The sequence below is a fragment of the Colius striatus genome, chromosome 8, assembly GCF_028858725.1.
Source record: "Colius striatus isolate bColStr4 chromosome 8, bColStr4.1.hap1, whole genome shotgun sequence".
Taxonomy (NCBI): Eukaryota; Metazoa; Chordata; class Aves; order Coliiformes; family Coliidae; genus Colius; species Colius striatus.
Genome location: NC_084766.1, coordinates 17,465,086 through 17,488,397, shown reverse-complemented (window position 1 = coordinate 17,488,397; position 23,312 = coordinate 17,465,086). Strand labels below are relative to the sequence as shown.

Genomic DNA, 23,312 nt, shown 5'->3' with positions numbered 1-23,312 from the left:
GGAGATCTGCTCCATCGTGGCTGCAGAGGCAGGTTCTGCCTCACCATGGGCTGCACCACAGACTGCAGGGGAATCTCTGCTCCAGCTCCCTGGAGCACCTCCTCCCTGTCCTTCACTTCTCTTGGTGTCTGCAGAGATGTGGTTGCTCTCACATTCTCACTCCTCACTTTTGCCACAGTTTGCACCTGTGCAGTAACTTTTTTTCCCCTTCTCAAATATGTTAATCACCAAGGCATTACGACTATCATTGGTGGGCTCAGCCTTGCCCACAGCAGGTCCATCTTGGAGCCAACTGTCATTTGCTTTACCAGACATATGGGAAACTTCTAACTTCTCATGGAAGCCATCCTTGTAGTCCCTCTGCTACCAAAACCTTGCTACACAAACCCAATACAGAGATGTAGGAAAGTAAAAGGAAAAAAAAAAAAAAAAGGGAATAATCTCAAAGATTTTTAAATCTAAGAAAAAATTTTACAGCCCAAGGTGAAATCAGGGAAGAGGTTGACATATTAGCTTACCTCTGATTAAAGCTGCCTTCATCTTTCATGTTTGTGTTTTTCAAACCAGCTTAATAAATAGTGATATCAATACACTTTTGTCAGAAAAGATCCTGGAAATGATTTAAAAAAAAAAAATCATTATTATAAACTATTTGGCAGCTTATCAGAAGCAAGGTTATTGTGACTTCCTGAGTTACATATTATGAACTCGGCAAGAATTTGTAACAAGAGAAGACTATATCTGCATTACATTTCTTAAATAATGTACTCTTGTTCGCAGTGGTGTGATAACACACTTTGGAAGAGTGGATAACATTGCTATCAAAAGCCACTGTGGGATTAAGAGATAAAGTGCGGTGGTACGTCTCCCGCCTGTGTTTTTAGCACATGCCCAGAGAAGGAGCTATGCCTGCCACATACCTCTTTGCAGCTTCAGAATACCCTCTGCTTGTATTTCCCAATGATGCACCGTAGAAACCCCCAGCAGCAGGTGTGACCTTTCTCCAAGTCCCGAAGTTTGAAGCTGGAGGGGCTGTAAAATACCAGAGCTCACTCGGAGGACAAAATATAGTAACAGGCTGAAAGAAGCAGACATTTTCCTGGGAGGAAATGCTGGAGACAAACAGTAGCGATGGAGTATTCAGAGAGTGAAGGTGATCTCTCTGATGAAGAGTTCTGTTACTCAGGAAGCAGTGATGAGTACTCCGGTGATGAAGCCCAGAAAGTGACTGAGTCAGTGCTTGCAAGCAAGGCTTTCACAAAATTACCTATGGCTTTTGATGGTGTGCACTTCTGAGAATTACTTGTGACATTTAAAGCCCTACACTTCAAACAGCTACTTTTGCATTTTGTGCCACGCGCTTTTAATAATAATGTGTTGCATTTAGTGCTGTGTGCTATAGCTGGTGACTGCTTGTCAAAATACTGACTTTTAAAACATGGACTGACAATTTGTTTTGCTTAAAGGTGACTGAGGTGACTGAGGTTAATTCATAGATAGGTGGCATGACCCTAGGTATGTTCGTCATTTTGAAGCCTATGTGAGGTGTTGGCAGTGTTTGGAAGCCTGACTGTGTCTTGTATTTCACAGCTGATGCACATAGAAGTGTCACATTTGTATAGAACTCAAAATATGTTGCTTTTTTTCCTTCTGTTTTTAGAAACTTGATGAGATTTTTAATCCTGCTTTCAGCCTGATTGTTAAACACCCCCTTAACACAAGAGTATGTGAGGTTTGTAAACCCACTTACAATCAGTGTAGACTATAGGAACAGAATACTGTTTTCCCCTATCGATTCCTTCATTTGATATTTATGGGTTGAGGGACCTACATTGGTGGCATAGGAGCAGTTGTGGGCAAGGATGCACAGGATTGCTTTGGAGATACTCAAAGGTCGCAATTTCTAAACGCTTCATATTTGAAACACTTTATCATTCATTTAAAAAACCCTAGTCTTTCCCGTGGTTTATCAGTTATTTGTGCTCACGCAAAGCATAAGGAAACCTCAAAATTATGGGACTTTCTGCATTATGAAAACCCTGACATCCCTCTGGTTCGGGTGTTTATGTGAAATGAAATGGACTTTGGAAAAATTACTTCATTCTACATTAATTTCATGCTAATGAAAAGGATGTATGAAGTACAAGATAGTGGAGATCATAACAGTTACTTGTGCCTTTTAATCTCTATTGTTAAGGTTTATTTAAAATATTTGAACTGAAGCCACCAATAGCTATATTTTACTTGTCCATAATCATAAAACTGTAATACAACAACTATAAAGATATAAACTCTTTTTGTGTCAAATAGGCATCTGAGAGAGAGACAAATTAAGTTTTAACTGGAATTAATGAACAACCAAAAAGTTTGCATACTGATTTTAATGTATTAAAATACTGACAAAAGTTGGCTACAAGAACTTAATGGGATTTTAGATATCATCATTCCTTAACCCTTCTGTATTTATAAGAGTTTTAGAAGATAATAGAAATAACTGCTTATTTGGCTATTCTTTCTTCTTGTTTTAAATTACCATTATTTGTTTATCAGTATGGATATGTTAGCACTAATATACACTTAATTTGATTGAAAATAGACTCAAAAACAGCATTTGAATGTAGGCTTGAATATTAATGTTTCTTTCATTTTTATTTCTGTTTGCTCTATTTTAAAGATATTAAAGTGAAGATAGCTCAGAAGTAATTATAGTTTAATTAATGATGACCTTACAGAGAGACTGCACATTGCAATACCTGCAATTGCACTACCTTTTTTTAATTATTATATTACTGCTTTAATATCTCCAGTCTTTAAACAGAGGAACTACTATTGCTATTTTTAAATCTCATTTTCTACTTCAGTGGAAATATACAGTGGTTTTCCAGTCTAAACAAATGTATTTAAATGAGGTAGGTCACTTTTGCCTGTTATCTGCTTACCCGTCATACATGGAAATGTTTGGAGTGAATTTGAATAAAACAGCGATTTTGAGTCCTGTGGCCAACACAGAAAATGGAATAGTATCTCTTAAACCCTGACAAAACACCAAATCAGTCTGATTAAAATGAATTAACTTAGTATTTTATAGCTTGAGCTGGCCACAGCCAAATTCTTAATGGGATAGGGAAAGGAAGAAGATGAAGAATTTGGTAACAAAAACAGACAGAAAATTCTAAAGGCATTATTTTTAATTTCTGAATAGCTTGTGAAAAGTATCAGTTCAGTGTTTTAATGCCGAGACCTTTCCAAAGGTCTGTCCTAGTCAGACTCCTTTCATAGGCACAGTTCCAGCCTCCTCCATGATCAGATAGCAAATACATAGTGAGCCCTATAGCCTACTGTATTTGTACCTGCTCTGAGCAGCAGAGCTGACATCCTGCTTAAGTAGATGCTCCATGTTCCAACACTGAGATTTTATGTGGATTTTGGGAAAGAAGGATATAAGCAGATATTCTAATCCTCATAAATGAATCTTGCAAATAGCTAATATTTTCGTAAAACTGTTTCTGTGCACAAATATGAGTGGTAAAAAAAAGACTTTAACCAAAAGATGAAAAGCATGGGCTGATGTGTGGCCAAATGTCTTATTTACAAGGAGAACCTTTTTCTTTTTCTCAGCTTATGCATGGTTTTTACTTTTTGTGTGCTTGAAGCCTATACAGATGTGGAACATCAAATAAAAATAAGAAAAAAACCTGTGAAATGCAGATATTTCTTTTTAAAGAGCTTAAAACCACAATATATTTGGAAAGAAAAAGATTGTCATTACAATAATACAGCTTTCTTAAGAAATGTATTTTTTCTTTTAGGGAGGATGTAAGAACAGCCAATGTCATTGCAGCTGAAGCGGTAACATGTCTGGTCATAGACAGAGAGTAAGTACATCATTTTTCTGCTTGGGATGGGATGTTGAGATCTCCAGTTCACACATCTTGCAGTCTGTAACTAGAGCCTTTGATCACTTTCTCCAGAGAGGTAATTTAATTTTGAGTAATACAGTCACAGTATATTCTATTTGTCCTTGAAGTAGAGGGAAAATCCCCCTAAATGGACAAGGCAACATTCAGTAGTGACAAATGCAGGCAATTAAGAAGTACAGGAAGGCAAAATGGAAATAAATGGGGAGATAGCATTACTGTGGAAATAGATCCAGGCACTATGGTGCAACACAGATTGAGTTCATGTTGGCAAAATGTCGTGAAAAGCATCAAGCTTCTGGCAAATGTTAGAGCAATATGTTCTTCCAATCTATGTGGGGATGGAGAGCCTCAGTCCAAAGGACATAGCCCTGCTTGAAGCTATGCGGCTCAAAGGAGATAAAGGAGATCAGAGGAGTAAAATAACATCTTTTATAGAGAGCTTGAAGGGGAGGGGTTTAATCTAGAAAATAAATACCTGGCTAAAAACTAGTAGTTTTCTCCAGAAAACATAGTTTTCTCCAGAAAACTATGAGAAATTTGTCTGCTCTCTGCAATTGTTGGGAATGGGATTCAAAAGAATAAGAATTAACTTGAAAATTCAACATGAGTCTTGGGGTGACTTTCCAGTTGTGAGGGCAGTGAAGCACTAGCATAGACCATCAAATGCCATGGACAAATCTTCCACGGGAATCCTTACAAGGCAATATAGTACAGATTTGTGAAATCATGAGAGGGGCAGGTAGGATGAATGAGGATTAACTGCCTCTCCAATTGCAAGAAGACAAAAAAAACCTGCAGAAGGGAGGGAAAAGCTAAAAGCTTTTCACGTGCAGGTCACTAAAAGAGCTGTAGGAAAACAAGAGGAGTTTGCAAGTGTTCAAAACAAAAATAAATCCATTGAATTTTTAAAAATATATAGGACTGGAACTTTCAGAGAGGAGTGGGAGAGTACAGAAGAAAATACCACAAATGATTACTCTATCCTTCAACTATTCCCTAGGCACACAGTAGTGATGCAAGACACCATCAAAGGTCAGATGCTGGGTTGGGAGTGGCCTCTGAAGTCCTCCTTACTGTTCTTCATATCTAGAAATATGATGACCTGCAATGGCTGAACTGGAGAATAATACTTAAAAAATTCTGGGTCTTCTGATATGTTACTTTATGTATGATCAATTAAAAAAATCATTATCTATCCACTGAAAATAGATGGTAAACTTCAGAAATGTCAGCTGAGTGGCTTGCTTTCATATACGCAAGCAACGTAGCATGGAAGATAAAAGGCGCACTCTTATCATTCTGAGGGTAAAGAGAAGAATTAACAAAAATAGATAATTTAGCAAGCATTACTTCAGACAAATATAAAGCAACAAGTAATTTATGCAAATTCATAACACTTCTGTAGGGAATACATTTGTTTTCCTCTTCAAGCACTAAAAAATCCCAAATAAGCAGAGTCAATTCTTCCTGAACATTATATAAACCGTTTCTTCACTTTCCTACTGTGTGTTTTCCTAAGTATATAGTGCCCTTGAAATAGTAAGGAAGTACAAGTTAAATTTAAACTGATGAACCTGTACTTAATCTATACCAGAGATTCTATTAATGATCTGCAATTAGTAACAGAGTAACACTATTTATAACAATCCTATTTATAGAGCAAGAAAAGTAATGCTATCTATCACACTATTTATAGTTCAATAAAGATTGTCCTGTTTCCTGACCAGTCCTGACCAAGAAAGCTATGACTTTCTTGCCATAGCTCTTCTCTTAGATTTTTATTTTATAGATGTGCAAATAACCATAGATGCTAACTTTAACATGGACAAAAACTACAGATACTTCTGTAAATTTGAAATTGTGCAGATGCTGTTCTGTTAATTAATAAAATTAGTATTTTTATGTATCCAGATACACAGAGTGTTATAACACTTGGTTTGTTATCATAGCTATAGTAAATGTTCATATTAAGTTATACATAAGGTAAAAATGGAAACTGGAAGTCAGCTTTACCTACAATCAGACACTATTCTGCACAGGGGGAGGAGTGACACATGTCATTATGATTGTCTAATATTTTCTATTAGAAGACAAGTCCTTTGCTTAATCAAATGTTACTCTTGAAGCAGCATTTTTTTTTGCTCTGTGTGCATCTGAATCCAAAACATTTCAGCAAAATTTATGTTACATTTGCAAGTAATAAATTATGTGAAAATTATCATTTCCTTAATGGTCAATCCCATTCTCTGAGAAACTGGAGTCTTAATGAGAGTAGGGGTATATATGACCCATTGGCATTATCTTATCATCAGGGTAACTCTTCTACCTTTCTTGTAAAAGTCAATAATTCTTTCACAGGACACCCAAGAGCCATATTAGTAGAGCTGCTGTACTCCCATCTAGTTAATATTTGAACTGTAAAAGTCACACCTTGGTATCACAGTGAGTTATTCCTAAGAGAGAATGAAGATCTTTGGATCTGGCAATATTATGAGCAATTGTAGGTCTCTTTAAGTTGCTGGAGGATTTTGAGGGTAATAATACAGGAAATTGTCTTTACAGGAATGCACAAGGCCACCAGACAAGCTCTGAGAGCGCTAAATTTGAGATGAGATGTTGCTTAAACATGAAAAGATGAAATGCTTTGCCTGAAATAATTTCTGAAATTAAAAAAATATATTAAACTAATACATGAGTGAAGCAGTGGGAGTTGAAAGTACCAAGAGAAAAGTCAAACAGTAGTATGTGATGGGTCTTTAATCACCAGCCTTCATTATATCAGTGCTTTTATTCTTTTTAATTTCTGTGTGAAACAAGAAGGCCATTCCAGTCACAAAACCACCCCAAAGACACTCAGAAAGTAGTATAGCTACTTCTTGCAAATCTATGTAGATGTGCTTTGCAACAATGGATTTTCATTATCCTTTTTTGAAGTAGAAACAGAGTCATTTAACAAACAAAATGATGTGCCATGCAGCAAACGTTTGATGTGTCCAACAGACTTTAAGACACTTTGTTCCCACTTGGCCTTGTCCTGAATATATTCATTAGGAAGGACAATACTGCCATTCTTTCCATCTTGCATTTACCTATTTAAGTCTCTTCTTTACCAGAATAATGAATTTTGGGGGAATTTGGTCCCTAACACTTTCTAGCTTCATCAGCAGTCTCCACCACAAAGGAGGTGAGGTGAAGCCAATCATCCAGTTCCAAACAAGCTGTGCAGGAAGTTTCAGCTGCCTTTACTAAGGGTTAACATCAGATCATGTTGCATTTCACTCCCATAGGAGCGAACAAATACTGCTTGTGAACAGCCTGTGAGTTGAACATATTCTTCTCTAAATTAGAGAGGTATGGATTTGATGGATGGACAGTTTGCTGCGTAAGGAATTGGCTAGTTGGTCATATCCAGAGAGTAGTAGTTAACAGCTCAGTGTCTGGATGGAGACCAGTGACAAGTGGTGTCTGTCCCTCAGGGTTCCATACTGGGACCAGTGCTGTTTGATATCTTCAGCAGTGACATAGACAGTGGGATTGAATGCACCTTCAGCAAATTTTAGATGTCCTTCAGCAATATTTGAACTCAACAATGAAGAAGATACAGGCTCAGCATTGAATTTTTAATTTGGTTGTTCTTTTAAACTAGGTAAACTATTTCACATAGACTTTGCATCATATTTTCTTATACCAGAATGCATGGAACAGAAGTGTGACAGAATAAATGTGAATGTGTTAAATGAATGCTTTAGCAAATGATCTGTTGATACCATTTTGGCCTACACATAAGAAGCCAGTAAGAGGTGGTAGTCAGTAAACTTGAGGCAGAAAACAGGGAAAGTATGGTGTGTTCTTTTAAGATAATAAGAAGGAAGAAAATGTAGTAGCATGTAAGTTAATAGAAATATGGGAACTATATTTATTCAGGGAATGGAAGCTACTGAAGATAAGTGCATGTAATCCTTGAGTTAGAAGCTGTGTACAGACATTGTATCAAATGCTCTAGTCCATGGAGGAGAAATGTGAGAATTTGTGTTACAAATGGAAAACTTCTTGAGTTTGCATTGATTTTGAAGACATGGAGAAATGAAGTCACATAGAACTGAAGTAGGTCAACATAACCAGATGGAAAGATGATGGTAGTGTGGTGCATGTGGTTTATCTTGATTTCAGTAAAGCATTTGATACCGTCTCCCACAGCATCCTCACGGCAAAACTGAGACAGTGTGGGCTGGATGACCAGATAGTGAGGTGAATTGTGAACTGGTTGAAGGGAAGAAGGCAGAGAGTTGTGATCAATGGGCACGGTCTAGTTGGAGGCCTGTATCTAGTGGAGTCCATCAGGGTTTAGTGCTGCAACCAGTACTGTTCAATATATTCATTAATGACCTTGATGAGAGAACAGAGAGCACTGCCAGCAAGTTTGCTGATGGTCCTAAACTGGGGGGAAAGGCTGACAAAACAGAAAGCTGTGATACCATCCAACGAGACCTGGACAGGCTGAAGAGTTGAGTGGGGAGAAATCTAATGAAATTCAACAAGGGAAAATGTAAAGTCTTGCATCTGGGAAAGAATAACCCCAATTACCAGTACAGGTTGGGGAATGAACTCTTAGAGAGTAATGTAGAGGAAAGAGACCTGGGGGGCTTGGTGGACAGCAGGATGACCGTGAGTCAGCAATGTGCCCTTGTGGCCAAGAAGGTCAATGGCATCCTGGGGTGTATTAGGTGAAGAGAGATTCTCCCCTCCCAGCTACTCTGCCCTTGTGAGACCACATCTGGAATATTGTGTCCAGTTCTGGGCCCCTCAGTTCAAGAAGGACAGGGAGATGCTGGAGAGAGATCAGCGCAGGGCCACCAAACAAAACAAAACAAACCAAGCAAAATTTGTGCAAAGGTAACAGAAATATGATAGAGGAGTAACCATATATGAAATATATCTGCAGAAAAAATATTTTTAAGGTATTAAGGATTAATTTTATAAGGATACAGTAGACTGGAGGTGTCCAACATGGATATCTGGTTTGGGTCAAAATAACTTTGAAGAAGATGGTAAAGAACAGTAGTGAAGTGACTCCTGGTTATGTTTGAATGTGGTTATGTTTAGATATGAATGGCATAAATATGAGAAGTTTTTGTGGAAAGAGATTTTGAGACCTGTGTCATTATGGCTGTAAATTTCCAGACAATAGGGAAAAATAATTATTACTGAAAATGGAAAATACCAGATATTTGTGGATAAGAGAGTGTAATGTGTAGTCACTGAAGCAGCAGAGTTGTTTGGAGCAGATTTTGACACATGATGAATACAAAGTCATGGGTTGCATTCGGTAAGCAGTGATGAGCAGACCGTGGAAAATAACCTTGGCTAAAATGATAATTTGTTAATTTAGTTTAAATTAGATGCAAGGTTTAAAAACTAAATCTGTAACTCTGTTTCTCAATAGTAAAGATGGAATATTGAGACATTAATGGGGCTTTCTGGGAAGTCAGCTGGACAAGGGTACCTGCAATTCTTTCATCTAATGGGCTTCAGTTTTTAGAAAAATGCATCTTAGAAATCTGGCATATTTAAGATGTTATTTGTAGGGTTTAATAGGAGTTGTGTGTAGGAGCAGCTGAAGAGAATTGACTAATCACTTTGAGATCACTAGCAGTACTTAGAAAACCCATGGAAAATGAAGTGAGCATCAGACCGGGGATTTCTAGGTGAGGTAGCTGCTGCAGTGCAATCATACAAGCTCTACAGGGACCACACTGGGAGTACCATTAATTTGATTGCCCAAGGAAGAGGACTATCCCAGCAAATAGATTATTTGTTATAATATTTAGGGTTTTCATCTTACCAGAAAAAAAAAAAAATAGTATAGTCCTACCTGTTCTGGTGTATTTCAAATAAACAAGCTTAGTAATTGCCAGGAAACATTTACAGGGAATTTTGCTTTATATTCAAAGTTTCAACATGCACACTGTCACTGAAGAGAAGGTTCCACTAACCCAACAGGGAAAACAAAACGAGATAGCAACAAGGCTGAGCAAATGATGGCTTCACTAAGGGATCTCAGCACTGGGCACACTGGTGTCTTCTCCATGCTTAAGCTCACTGATGAGAGCAAGTTGGTTCAGCCAGGCTGTCTGGAGAGAAGGAGATGTTCTTCCTGCCAATGACAAAGCATAGACCCATCTGGGGAGCTTGAAATTGGCTTGGAAAGTTAAACAGAATCCACATATTGTACACAGGAATTGTAAAATTATACATCTCAGCATTTCAAGGAATTTGTGGAAGCCTTTAGATACTTGGGGAGCCAGACAGCTCATTGCAAAATAGTTTTCTTCTCATCAAAAGTATGATCTAGGTAAACATATTAATATTTTATACCAGTTGTTAGTTGTTAGATGTTCTTATTTTTAATTCCAAGAGGTTTTTGTTTTCTTACAATTTGTAGGCTTACTGTGTTTACAACTTGCTGAGAGACCCTCTGTGAAATAAAATCAAGGCTATTGTGAAGTATTTCGTATTGTGATACTTTAGTAATTTATCCTCTGGGAAGAAACCAATTGTGAGAGATGTACAATATTGTTGCCTCCAAAGTATTTCAAGCTTGGCCCTGTCATACCTTCTCTTAGTGAATTTTCAGGCTCTCTGGAGGGATTATTAGATTTGTTGCAGAAGTACAATTGGACTGATAAGGGAAAAGTTAACAACTATGAAATGCTGGATTTGATGGATTGGTCCTCTAGGAAATTTACTATAAAAAGTCTTCCAATAAAAATTGTGTAGACATAAGAAGGACAATCTTGAGCATCTGTTCTCTAAATCAATTTGAATAAACGCATACAGACACACTTCAATTGCAGCAACATTGTATGGAGATAAAACAGAAGGTAACAGTTCAAAACTCAGTCCTAACATTTTAATCATCATTGGCACCCTGAGTGAGAAGTTGGTGCAATTTTTTAAACTTCTTTTTCTTTTTCACACACACCTCTTGAAACCGAAAAAGTGTTTGAAGATGTTCATTGATTCTCCTGAACTCTAAGAATATTTACACTGAAGTTGATGTGGGTTCATCTTTTGTTTAGATGTGATTTTTTCCCTCTCTATAATTTATTTAAGTGGATGACAATATTTTCCCGGAGCACTGAGATTTACCATATGTAAATGTTGTGGATGCTGGGAGTACTAAATTGCCTAAGTCAAAAAGGAGCTGAACGATAAGAGCCACTAAAACTCGAGACACAGCTGCTGCTGACAGAGACTGGTAGTGTTACGTGGCATTTGCAGATATTGAGTGCTAAATGCTGTTTTCTGTCTGCTTATTGTCTTCTTTGGTTGCATATATCAAGATGATATCAAGTTTTTTAAGGGAATATTTTAAATATTTCATGTATTTTCAGATTTTTCATTTTATATTCAACATTCTTTCTGTGTTTGAAAGCCTGGGTTTTTTAACAAAGATATCTAAAGTTTCAAGAATAGTTACTATATCAACCTCCTTGGCAATAGAAACTGGAGACAAATAAACCTAAGTATTATCCTAGCACAACTGACTCTATATGAGCTGAGCTGAACTCTTTCACTGGACATTTTTAGTTCTTGTTGTTTTATTGTTTTTCCCAGTTGAGGTGAAGTTTACTCATGGAGAAAATTGGTTATGAGGAGAGAATAGAAAAAATGAAGAGAGATGGCTACATGGAGAAAAAAAAAAAAAAAAGCGGTTTTCTGAATAAGTTCTTGGTGAAGTTATGACTTAGATGATACTTCAACATCATTGAGATAGGCAATAAAAAATTACTCCAGTTAACTTCAGTATCTTGCCCAATCACAAGAAACAAACTTGTTCTTCCTTTCAGTGACTTTTTCTAATTTGTCCACATAATGTTTCACTAGACAAAGATGTATTTGCATTGCCAACAAAACCCCCATGTTTAACCTTGTTGCATTTGCCTCACCACATGAACTTAAACAAGGCTAGCTATTTTAATTTGCATTTTAAGTCTTAAGTCACATCTTATAGCATTCCAGGAGGATTATGGTATTACTGTATCTCAATTGCTTAAATATCTATTTGTGGTGAAGGTAAGCTATGCCTTGCTTTGCCTTCACTGTCATCTTTCACTGTCAGCTTGGCTTCATCCTATGGCACATCTTCAGCACAAGATAAATATGTTGAATAAGCATATTTTGATTGCTAAGTAAGAAATTTTGGGTTCAAAAAGGTACTCCGGTGATTAACACATCTTAATATTGAAGATTACAGCCTGCCTTGTTAAAAAACCCTAACACAATTTCCATGCAAGAGCAAAAGGGTCTTTGACTTCTCTTCCTCATTAATGAGTTCCTGTTGGTTTCCCTGTGCTATGTAAATGCTTTCCTAGCTTGTATAATTTAAAATATTAGAGACTGAACAAAGTGGGAAATTCAGGGAGCTTGTGTGGGCAGAGGGTATTTACAGAGCAGTGATGATTGTAATTATGCAAAAGGCCATGCTGAAAAGGCCCATTACAGCAAGCAGCTGTAGAGAGAAACCAGTATAAATACCTCTCCTGAGTGTCACCTCTTGCCTCATATACCTGTTGGAGTGAGTGCAGAGAAGGCCATGAAGATGCTCGGAGGGCTGCAGCACCTCTCCTATGAAGACAGGCTGAGAGGGCTGGGGGTTTTTCAGCCTGGAGAAAAGAATGCTCCAGGGAGACTATAGAGCAGCCTGAAGGGGCCAACAAGAAAGCCAGAGAGACACTTTTTACAAGGGTATATAATTGATAGGACAAGGTGTGATGGCTTTGAGCTGGAAGAGAGGAAGTTTGGATGAAGTTCTTCCCTTGGAGGGTGGTGAGCCAGTGGCACACTTTGCCCAGAGACCTTGTGGCTGCCCTGTCTCTGGAAGGGTTCTAGGCCAGGTTGCATGAGGCTTGGAGCAACCTGAGCTAGTGGAAGGTGTCCCATGGCAGTTTAGTTGGAACTGGATGATCTTTAAAGTCCTTTCCAACTCAAACCATCCTATGATTCTATGTCTATTTATAACAATAGGGGGTAAAGTGTGGCTTTTTCCAGATGCTGTTCATAAAGCAAGATAATTAAGCCTCCTTTTGTTCTGGAAGTCGTATCTTTCCTTGTTGCATGCACACAAGGTACCTGGCTTAGGGTCAGGAATCTTCTGATGTAGTAGGACATTTAAGTACCCACTTAAGACCACATAACATGTTTAAACTACTTTGGCAAAGTACAGTCCAAACAGTTTCATCTTGCTCAAGGCCAAAGGGAGTACAAAGTTACCCTGGATAATGTCGTACGTAGCAGCATATTGCATTTCGCACAGCAGCCCTTCACTCCACTCAAGTACATCAAGATGGTGAATTCTGCTCCTTGCTGTATTTTCACAAACATCTGAGGTCTGGAGATTTTCACTCAGTAGGTTTTTCATCTGTGGCTCTTTATCCTATCTAATGTCAAGTGATCTGAAATCAATCTGCAAACTATTACCTTTACTAACCTGCCCTATGTTTTCTTCACCTGCTGAATAGCAGTAATTCCCCTTCATCCTAGAAGTCTTTATTGCAAGAGGGACATATTTAAAATTCTGTTCTTATTACCGAATTACTCAATATGATCCTGTTTTGTTTTTTTTCTAACTTTTCAATTAATGTTGGGTTTTGACTTCTTAATAGCCATTTTTGTACTTTGACTCTATGTTTACTGCCTCAGGAGCATCATGAAAGTATAGAAGCTGGAGGAACTGCAGGACTTTGGCTTCTGAAACTGTGAACCTTAAGGCAGACATTTGTTAAGAGACTGTACTTTGCAACAATTTATCCTTTCAAATTGGCTTAGCCCTTTTCTCATTTGGCAAGTGGTGCTTGCTTTCTTGAAAAAAAGAAATCCTTCGTTTGACCGACACACTGGGAATAATGTAAATGTATAGTATGGAACTGTATTTTTTACCTGGAATATTTTGAGTTATATTGAGTAATATTGAGTATTCAGTGATTTTCATTTTTGTTTTTTTAATTCCATTTGTATTTCTTGTTTAGTCTACAACACTGTGTAATATCACTACATGACAGTTGTATATTTTTTTTCACTGGAGTATTTCTTGTTAGTTGATTAAATGGACATTGGTCTATTTGTTTAAATCAGTTAAAAAGATTCTATAAAAAGGTATTTTTGATTCTTTTTCCTAGATGTCTATGCCCTTTGTGTCTCCTCTGGGACAAAGGGTAGTGTTAGGGGACTGCTCAAGCTATGCACAGCTTGTATGGAAGACAACTCAGCACTGAGTATATCAGGCACTCCGAACATTTTACCTCATCTTACTCAGTTTAACCCAATTAAAGCCAAATTTCCTCTTAAATGTCATTAAGCAATTTGGCTTAGGATAATTTGCTTGCCTTTCTGCCCTCATTTTATTTTACTTCTGGTATGTTTAGTTTTTTTTTTCTTTCTCTCTGATGGTCTTTTTAGCTGCCATTTCTCCAAAGATGAGAAAACTAAGATACAGAAAGAAAGGTTACCCATCTTGAAAGCAGAGGGATTTCTAGAGTTTCTGGTTAGAGAACAGGGATATGGTGATAGCCCCTCACCATCTTGGGACATACCAGCCACATTGATAGGTTTACTTTCAAACTTATATTGGAAGGATTAAAAAAGTCAGCAATAATTTCAGTGATTGGAATCCCTAAAAGAACTGAATAAATAAGTCTGGATCTTCTTGACATAGTTATCACATTTCTACCCCTTACATATTGTGTCTAAAGCTGTTTCCCAGCAGATGTCCATCTGTTTGGTCAGTCAGTTAGTGTTGAAGAACCATGTTGGCTTGCTTGTCTCCCAAATGGAGACTCTTTCTCTAAATATATCCCTTTAATTTTACAGCTCCTTCAAACATCTGATTGGTGGCCTAGATGATGTTTCCAATAAAGCCTATGAAGATGCAGAAGCAAAAGCAAAGTAAGTATCTGCTGCTTGTGTTCAGCATAAAATCCTAACCTTGTTTATATTTATACAGTGACAACTGTAATTAAAATTAAAAAACCCCAAACCCCTGCTTTTTCTCAACAAAATAGTATGAAACAGCTTCTAAAGTAGTAAATAAGCTGCTTACTTGGAATTTTCTTCTGGATGAACCTTATTCTGTCTCCCTGGCCCTCTCCATGGAGACTAGTCTCTTCAGGTCAGTGCCCAGAGCTGGGTAGTCTATGTTAATCACAATATCTGAGTCCTCAGAAGTGTTAGATCTTTTAAAAATTCTCTTAGAAGGATTTCAAAGTGAGAAATTACAGGTCTTGGAAAGCTCCAGTAGTGAATGAAATTGTTGTTGAATACAATTTGTTTCTTTAGGGAACTCTGATCTTTCTCAGACATTTTCACAATGTAAAAATCTGTTCCAAGACAAAAAATGGGAAATGGAATTTGTCATTTTTGAATGAATACTAGAGCTACCTTGATGTGAAGCAATATATCCATCTAAAGTGCTACTATAAATACTCATTGCTTTCAGCAGTGAGCTGTAGTGTATTGCAATTTTAAAATCTTTTTTAAAACCCTATTCCTCATTCATTCTTGATCTACAATTTGTTTTAATGGGAAAACTTTGTTTCGTCTGTACTTTTACGCTATACCAACAATAAAACTTTTGAAGAGGAACAGGCTCTGATTAGAGGTGTACTGAGTATAAGCCAATATATTTCTAAGGCAGAAATTATTGAAAAGAAAACTGAAGTTGCTCTATACAAAATTCTGTTACTTTTCCTCTTATAAAATCATTTTACCTTTTTTCTGATTTCATCTTTTGTGATCACGTTAAAGAAGGGAAGGGGTGTTTTCTCAGTTGAATGCTTGGCATGACTGTTAATTGGAATGTAAGATTGCTCTTAAGTTATACATAGTAACTTATTAAACCAGGGGTGTTTGAAATAGTGTATAACAAAGGTATTTGTCCTGTTGGTAGAGAGAAAATGAGAAGCCCTAATTTTTAGTTGATTAAAAATAACTTTGTTTGTTTATTTCAGAAACTAAATATGTTTCTCAAGAAACTTAATTTCTTGAACAAGACTTCATAATACTGCAAAATACCCACAAATTGAGATAGTATTTCCTTTTTTATCATATTTGAGTGACACTGAAAATACATTTTTAATAATTTTTAATTTATTTTAAAGTACTAGAAGGCACTCCAAGACTGTGTTTTAGTTTAGAGTAGTATTTCCCTGCTGCAAATCAAACATGTAAGCTTTCTTTTTCAAATGCTTAAGTTCCCCAAAATTCTTGAGGCTTAGTTAAAAATTACAGGAGGCTAATGTCTTCTTCTGCCATCCCAGAAAATAGCTATTTGGGGCACAGAATGCAAAGTTGAATGGACACAGTGCTGTAGCATAAGATAGCTATCTATTAAATATTATAGATAAATATATATTATTCCAGATATTAGCTATTAGTACTAGCTGAAAATATGGCATTTTAAAGCAAGTAGTAGCTTATGCAAAGCATTTTATGAAGTGTTGGAAAATTAATTATGTAGCTTCAGAAATATGGTCCCAAGTATCCCAGACCTATGCTATTACTATTTTAGATTTTTTTTTGATGTTACTGCTTGGATTAGATAGACTTACAACTGAACAAAAGAGAGGAATACGTTGGTAACGAAACTAGGAATTTTTGGGTTTAATAATAACATGATATTATTATCACAGAAGTATTTGTAATGTTACACCACAACCCTTTAGCATCAGGTCATACTGGCAAATAGGACTTGCTATTTTCGATTTCATAGTCTGTTTTTTCAAATCTATGATTTTAAGCTCTATTATTGAGTATCACATAATAATTTATTATCACAGGAAATGTATCAGAGGTCTTTTCAGGAGAGTTCTGTGAATTCTAGGGAAGAGCTTTCAGGATCTTTTGTGCACTTTACAGTGTATCTTAAGGGACGAGCCTGCAGATTTGGACTTATTTCGAATAAACTTCATTTTTTGACCCAATGGGACAATGTTGTCCTTAAAATTTTGAGCTTTTATCTTCCTTATTCCTGTTCTTTTCTTCTGATGTCAAGTATTTCATCACAATGGAAGGGCAAAGCAAATGATTCCTGATGCTGGATGAACTGTTTCCCAAAAGGAGGAATCAATTAATTTTAAGATAGAAAAGTTGCTTTCAAAAGTCAGAGGCATGTGATTGAGTCTTGTCACTCAAAACTGTAGGTGACAGTGACATCATTGCCCTTCAGATATTGACATTTGGACTTTGAAAAAGCAGAAGAGATCAGTGCTGTCTGTCTGGAGAAACATTAAAAAAAAGAATGTTCCTTCTAAAGACAAGGTATTTATTAGTCAAATATCATACTCATGTTTGCGCAGCTCATTGAAAGCAAGTGCATGCCTGCAGAAGGATGAATAGAAGAGGAAAAAGTGACAAACATCCTTGTAGAGTAAAGCAAGATGCATTGCACACAGTTTCAGAAAGTTTTGTTTCTGTATCTCGCAAGAATCCTCTGGGAGAAAAGTCTACTTGGCAGAAATTTTAACCTGGATTACTTTTCAAGCAGTTGTTAATTAGCTCCAGATAATTGTGCTTCAAGGGCTTATCTTTTCTAAGGGGAAGATTGTGAAAGGGAAGAACTTGGCACATAAAGCACATTTGGGTTTTGTGAGGCATTACACAAATCACATTAAAAAATGGATTCTCTCTTTTTGCATCCTTGTAGTTAGCATCTCATTTTCAGTGCTTATATGGCAGGTGGCAAAAGACCTTTAGACAGACAGAAATTTTCTGCATACCATGTCTCACTGTGCACCAGAGGTCAGACATTCAGTAGATGTAATAGCACAATACAAGTGACATTGTTGTGAGACATCAGTGCGGAGTGTCAAAGCCTCCTTTTGTCTGGTGTGGTGGCCATTTTCAGATCCAAAATGTGAAAAAATTAACGTTTTCTTATCCGTTGCTGTTGGTTAAGAAATATGAGCTGAAATTATATGTATAAAAATATCTACAAAATATCAGTAAATATGTATACTGTTTGTGGCAGTTGTAGATATCTCTCTGTTCTGCATGGACACCTTTGGATTGTGTCCTAAATGGCTGACTCTTGGCAGGATAGCCAGGACATCCAAGACAAAGCTGTGTCAATGCTCCAGTGGGAAGGTGCCCAAGAGTCTCTGCCAAGCAGACCTTGAAGAAAGTTAGGAAGGCTTTGGCCTTCCCTCAGAAAGACATCTCTCTGTCTAGGAAAGCAAGTGTATACCTTAGCTGCTAAAAGCTATGGAATTCAACTGAGTTGCTCATGTGCCCGAGATGAATCATCTTTGATGCCACTTTGTGAGTTTCCTTAAAGTCAGGTGACTATAAAAATTGTGGCTTTCATCTAAATGGAGGAACCCATTTTTATCCTTGTGATTACAGGGAGACTTTAACATGAGCTTACTCCAGCACCAGAGCTGATTTGCTTCTTTACAACTGGTATCTTACTACTCAACTCACACCTATTTTTTAACCACCTTTCCTTGGTTTTTGCAAGCTTATGATCAGCAGTTTTCTTTAACATCCATTCTTTGTGTTCAGTCTCTTAAATCAGAAACAGAGTCACGAAATAAAAGGGGTTGGAAGGGACCTCTAGATATTGTCTGGTCCAACCCTCTGCTAAAGTGGATTCACCTCAAGGAGGCTGTACAGGAAAGCGACAAGGCAGGTTTTAAAAACCTTCAGAGAAAGAGACTCCACAATCTCTCTGGGCAGCCTCTTCTATCAACATATCATCTGTAAGACTCTATAATTTACATTAGATTCCTTGTATATATTCAGATGAATTAATGAATCTATCAACTAAGGAATATTACAGTCACATCCTTAACGGAGGATGTGAAGGAGGCAAACATTTCATTTGCCTCACGTTCTGAGAAAACAAGAGTTTCAGAAGAACAGCACTCATGTCATAGTATCAGGCCCAGCTCTGTTGCTACTTAGAGCATGAAGGAGCTACCTAAATAAGCAGAAGACACACCCAAGTATAGATTACTTTCAGATGAAGACACTACTGTAGCTTTCATAAATCCAAGAGGAAACTGCTGGTTTCTACTGGAGCTGTTGATGCCAAGTAAGGTGAGTGTTTGATGATCATGGTTCTAGGCACACAAATCCCTTTCCTGTAGTTTTGTCCCATAATGTGATTGTAGCAAGAGAGAGCCTCTGCCATGTCAAAGAGAAAGGATAGTAACAAGGTGGCCTTGACCACCAAACTGGGAAAGCTGGCAAGTGCCTGGGCTTTGCCCAGCCAAGCAGTGTATCTGCTTTGATGACCAAGGTCCCTGTGCTCATTTTATCCTGTCACATTCAGAATTATCTGCTGATGTTGATCTCCTGTGGCAGCAGGGCTTGAAATTAATACCCTATTGAAGTCTAGACACTGGTGCCTTTGTGCTGTTGCTCCAGGCTCTCTGCAGACATAGGTTATTTTGATTGCACTTTTTGCTTTTTTGTTTTCATTCCATCTGTGTTGCAGCCCTAGGGGAATACATCTCAGTACTCACAGCGAAAATTGTCTCCTTTTCATAGAAGTCAAAGGGGCAGAGACCTTTGTGTAGATATATGAAACCTTCCCCTTTCCTAATAGCTCTGCCCCCCCCAAACACCCTTCATCTTTACTTGGGCTGTGTTTTAATAAAGAGCTCCACCCAAACCTTTTATTATACTGGCTGCAATCATTTCCTTTTTCACTTTATACCACCTCTCCCTTTATTCATAAGAAAGCATCCTAACAATTTATTGACTCAGTTTTGGTGCAGCAGCTGATTTATTAACATTTTTTTCAATTTTATGTGCATACTTTGTACACAGTTTTCCCCTCCCATCCTGACTTTAAAGATAAAATTGACTTTATTCTAATGAGAAAGGTACAGATACAGCTTCATAGTCTGAGCAAGCAAGGCAGCATGGTGCCCCTTGCCTTCTCTTACAAAATTATATACTGCAATACCTTTTTAGAGATGCCTGTTTAGGAAAATATTTTGGCTTCCAGACTGGTGCTTGTGTGTGTGTTGGGACAGAAGCCTGCCCCCACCATCTCCCAGCAGCTGGTAGCTGGTGTGCAGGTGCCATCTGCTGTCAAAGGCTTCCCCTCTGCTCTGTCCAAGGACAGTGTTGTGCAAAATGAAATCCCCGTATCCCTCAGTCTGCCTAGTTTCTCCTTTACTTGTGCATTTCTGCCTTGCCAATGTATTTTCCAGTGGTCTGTGTGGCTCTGCAGTGGTGTTTCCTGGAGAGCCACTGCTGGCTTTAAATATGTCTCATTCTTATGCAGCCTTTTGCCATATGTACAACCTTCTTCATGAGATTGTCTTTGAGAGTTAACAGCTGAAATTGTCTCTGGGACTTGAAAGCTTATTTCATATGTATTAATTAGTAAGATGCACAGGTGCATAGAAATAGATGTATAGTAAAAAAACGATTGGTGACAAAGACCTGCTGTACAGACAATTTGCATTTCAGTAGGATTTTCCTTTTGGCTTCTTCAAGTCTGGTGCTTGTGACACATAAATCAGTTTCTGAGGCATTTCTTCCAGTTTAGCATCGTGTGAGAAGAGCCCAGCTCTTGTGCCCTTGTCTTATTCAGAGACACGAAAAAGACCTGTCAGGGGACTTGCTTCAGAAACATGCTCCTAATCTAGGCTAAAAGATATTTTAATGCACCTTGTGGGTAAAGACTTCTCTTTACTGCTAACCTGATCACAGTGCTTGTCTGGAGGTGGTTGGCAGTGATCTGGTCATAAATGTTGGTGTGCCCATAGTGTAGATATCTGCTTTTTTGCTGGTCTATAGGTGCAAGGTCTGGCCAACCTCTCCATAAACCTATCAAGGCTGGAGTTGTTCCTTCAGCTCAAAAAAATGGACTATGGCACCCAGGAGAAACCAGCTTATCTTTGTGAAAACTCCTGTTTTGGTAAGATGGGAAAGCTTTGCACACAGATACAGTGTCTGCAAGCACATTGTTATGTGGTGGTTTTGACATCTAGCCAGTGTGTGGATTTTGTTTGGGTAATAACAGTGTGTATTAGGAAAGGATGCTTTTTATTTCTTTATTTTGTTTTCTTTTAGAAATATAGACAAGATTAGCCAATAAAGATTTTAACTCCTGCCAAAAGGGAAATTTTCAGTGTGAAAAGTTACAAAATGGAAGCTACTAATTAAAGAGAAAGATTTAATTAAGGTCTGACTTTCTGTTGGGACACAGCTTTTGAAAATTTTGGCTGAAATAATTCTCTGACACACAGAGTGTGATTAGATTAATAGTTTTTCTGCAAGAAAAAATACTTTCTGACTTACAGATTTAGGAAGGTTTGGACAGCCTGAGAACTGTAATAATTGACTCTCCCTCTGTGTAAATTGTTTTTCTGAATTAGGGGCCATATGGGAGCTAGATTTTGCTTTGGCTATCTGTGGTGCCAGACTTGGGGGAAAACCCCATGGGATATGCAAACAGAGGGGAAAAAGCTCATCAATTCTATAAAAAGCAGAGGTTGCAATATTTTCTTTTAAACCATATAAATAATTAAAATAGTTTTTATACTTTCTGAGTATTGTCGAGTAATCATTGGTGCCTGTTAAGTTTATATGAGTTTAAATGTCTTGCTGTTTAGAAAAAAAGAGATACTTTAGATGGCATTAATTGGCCTCTGGTATGCAAAAGGGATTTTTCTTTCTACTGGAGAGTTTTGCTTATAACAGAGTTTAGCGTTAATTAATTTGTAAGTTCATCCTGAAGCCACATGTAGTTTGTATTCAAGTCTGGCTATTGGATTTTACCAACTGCTGTAATAAATAGGTGTTTGCTCAGAAAAGAAGATCTCAGAAATAATTTTGAAAGGAAAAGCCCATCCAGATAACATGCAGGGTGATGCCCCTAAATGAAAGTGGTGGAGAGTGCTAAATTGTAACTTTCTTTTATGAAGGTGAATTGCTATTTGCTTGCAGAGTTGCATTACTTACACAGAGATCTGCACCAACTAGACTTTATGGCTGCTTTCCTGTTGAAAAAAATGCACTGTGTCACTCACAAGGGATATATTAAATTAGCTTTTAAAAACAAGTTATTTGTGTTTAGATAATAATCTATATGCTTTTCTCTTGCTAACTTGACCTTTCACTGTGATAATGGACTGTGTCAGATGTCAGTTGAGAGTGCTAGTGAAAAAAAAATCAGTGCCTTTGTAGCAGACGGCTGTTCTAATACTTTACTGCATTTGTTTTATGGAATTAAGGCCCGCACTGATGAAATAAAAGTGCAGGAGAAAGCTTTCTCATGATAATGACTCTCATTCCAAAAGAAAGAGAAAAATGTTGGATGTATGTATCCCTGTGCTTGGCAGTCCCACTTGTATGTGGTAGCACTTGATGGAAATGGAGGTCTGTGCATTAGAAATATTAACCTTTCCTTTGGCATTTATCAAATACTTTCTTGAGAAGCTACTGAAAATACGTCACTAATACCAGTACCATCACTTAGAGCTTTGTTTAGCACAGCCTTGATAGCTTCAAACAGAAATCTTGGCAAATGATGGCATCCATAAGGGACAGAGAGGCAAAGCTAGCACTGAAACATTTTTACACACTTTCTATGTCTGTACGTTTGCTGTCCAGCACATTTTTGAGCTGTCTTGATGATTTATCTAAATAGCTTTGTAAGGAGTACATCACTGGAAGATGGGCTATTTCTGTCCCGGTTTCATCTTATGACTTAAAGAACAAAGAGGTACTTGAGTGGGGTCAAATCTATTATAAATAAATTTCAGTGATACTTCTACTGTAGGGAGCTACTGATTTTTGGAACTTCTGGAAATAATTGTGGGATCATTTGTGGCTTTTTCAGCACTGGAGTTGCGCACTAGACTGGTTGTGCTTGGTTGTACCTCACCAACTCCTAAGAAATTCACCAGGAGCTGGGTCAGACCTCACTGTAATGTCCAAGCGTTGGCAAGGGAAAGGAAAAAAGGAAACAGAGCCAGTGAGAGTTGAAGTGCAAGTATATGGATAGTACTGGCAGCTGAGGAAAGTTTGGGAGTAAGAGATTAGAGGCCTACGAGGGAAGCACCAGGGGAGGAAGTGAGAGAGCACCGTCTTTATGTGTTGCCCATTCACCCAAGAAACTTCCAGGCTCCAAAATAGTGAAATATTGGTGTATGCAGTTGTTTAAACAGCAGGAAGAGGGGAAAGAGTGGAGGATAGAGGTCCATATTTTAAAGATAAGTGAATATTAATTGTTTTCTCTACAAAAGTTAGGAAGTGTGGTACCCAAAAACTGCATAGCAAATTCAGTTAACCCCAGCACAGTAAATGTGTCCATTTCAAAGATGAAATTCAATCACCAAACCATGAAATGGAAGAATCCTGCTACAAGTGAAAAAC

The 23,312-nt window shown here is 37.6% G+C and overlaps 1 protein-coding gene across 2 annotated transcripts in view; it reads left to right on the top strand.

The window, feature by feature from the left end:
* Positions 1 to 23,312, top strand: part of PRKG1 (protein kinase cGMP-dependent 1) — a 523,150-nt gene that overhangs the window by 440,708 nt on the left and 59,130 nt on the right. For both annotated transcript variants that reach the window (XM_062001370.1, XM_062001369.1), the window contains exons 8-9: positions 3,810 to 3,875; positions 14,790 to 14,864. In XM_062001370.1, coding sequence (XP_061857354.1) covers positions 3,810 to 3,875; positions 14,790 to 14,864 — 141 coding nt within the window. The remainder of the gene's footprint in view (positions 1 to 3,809; positions 3,876 to 14,789; positions 14,865 to 23,312) is intronic.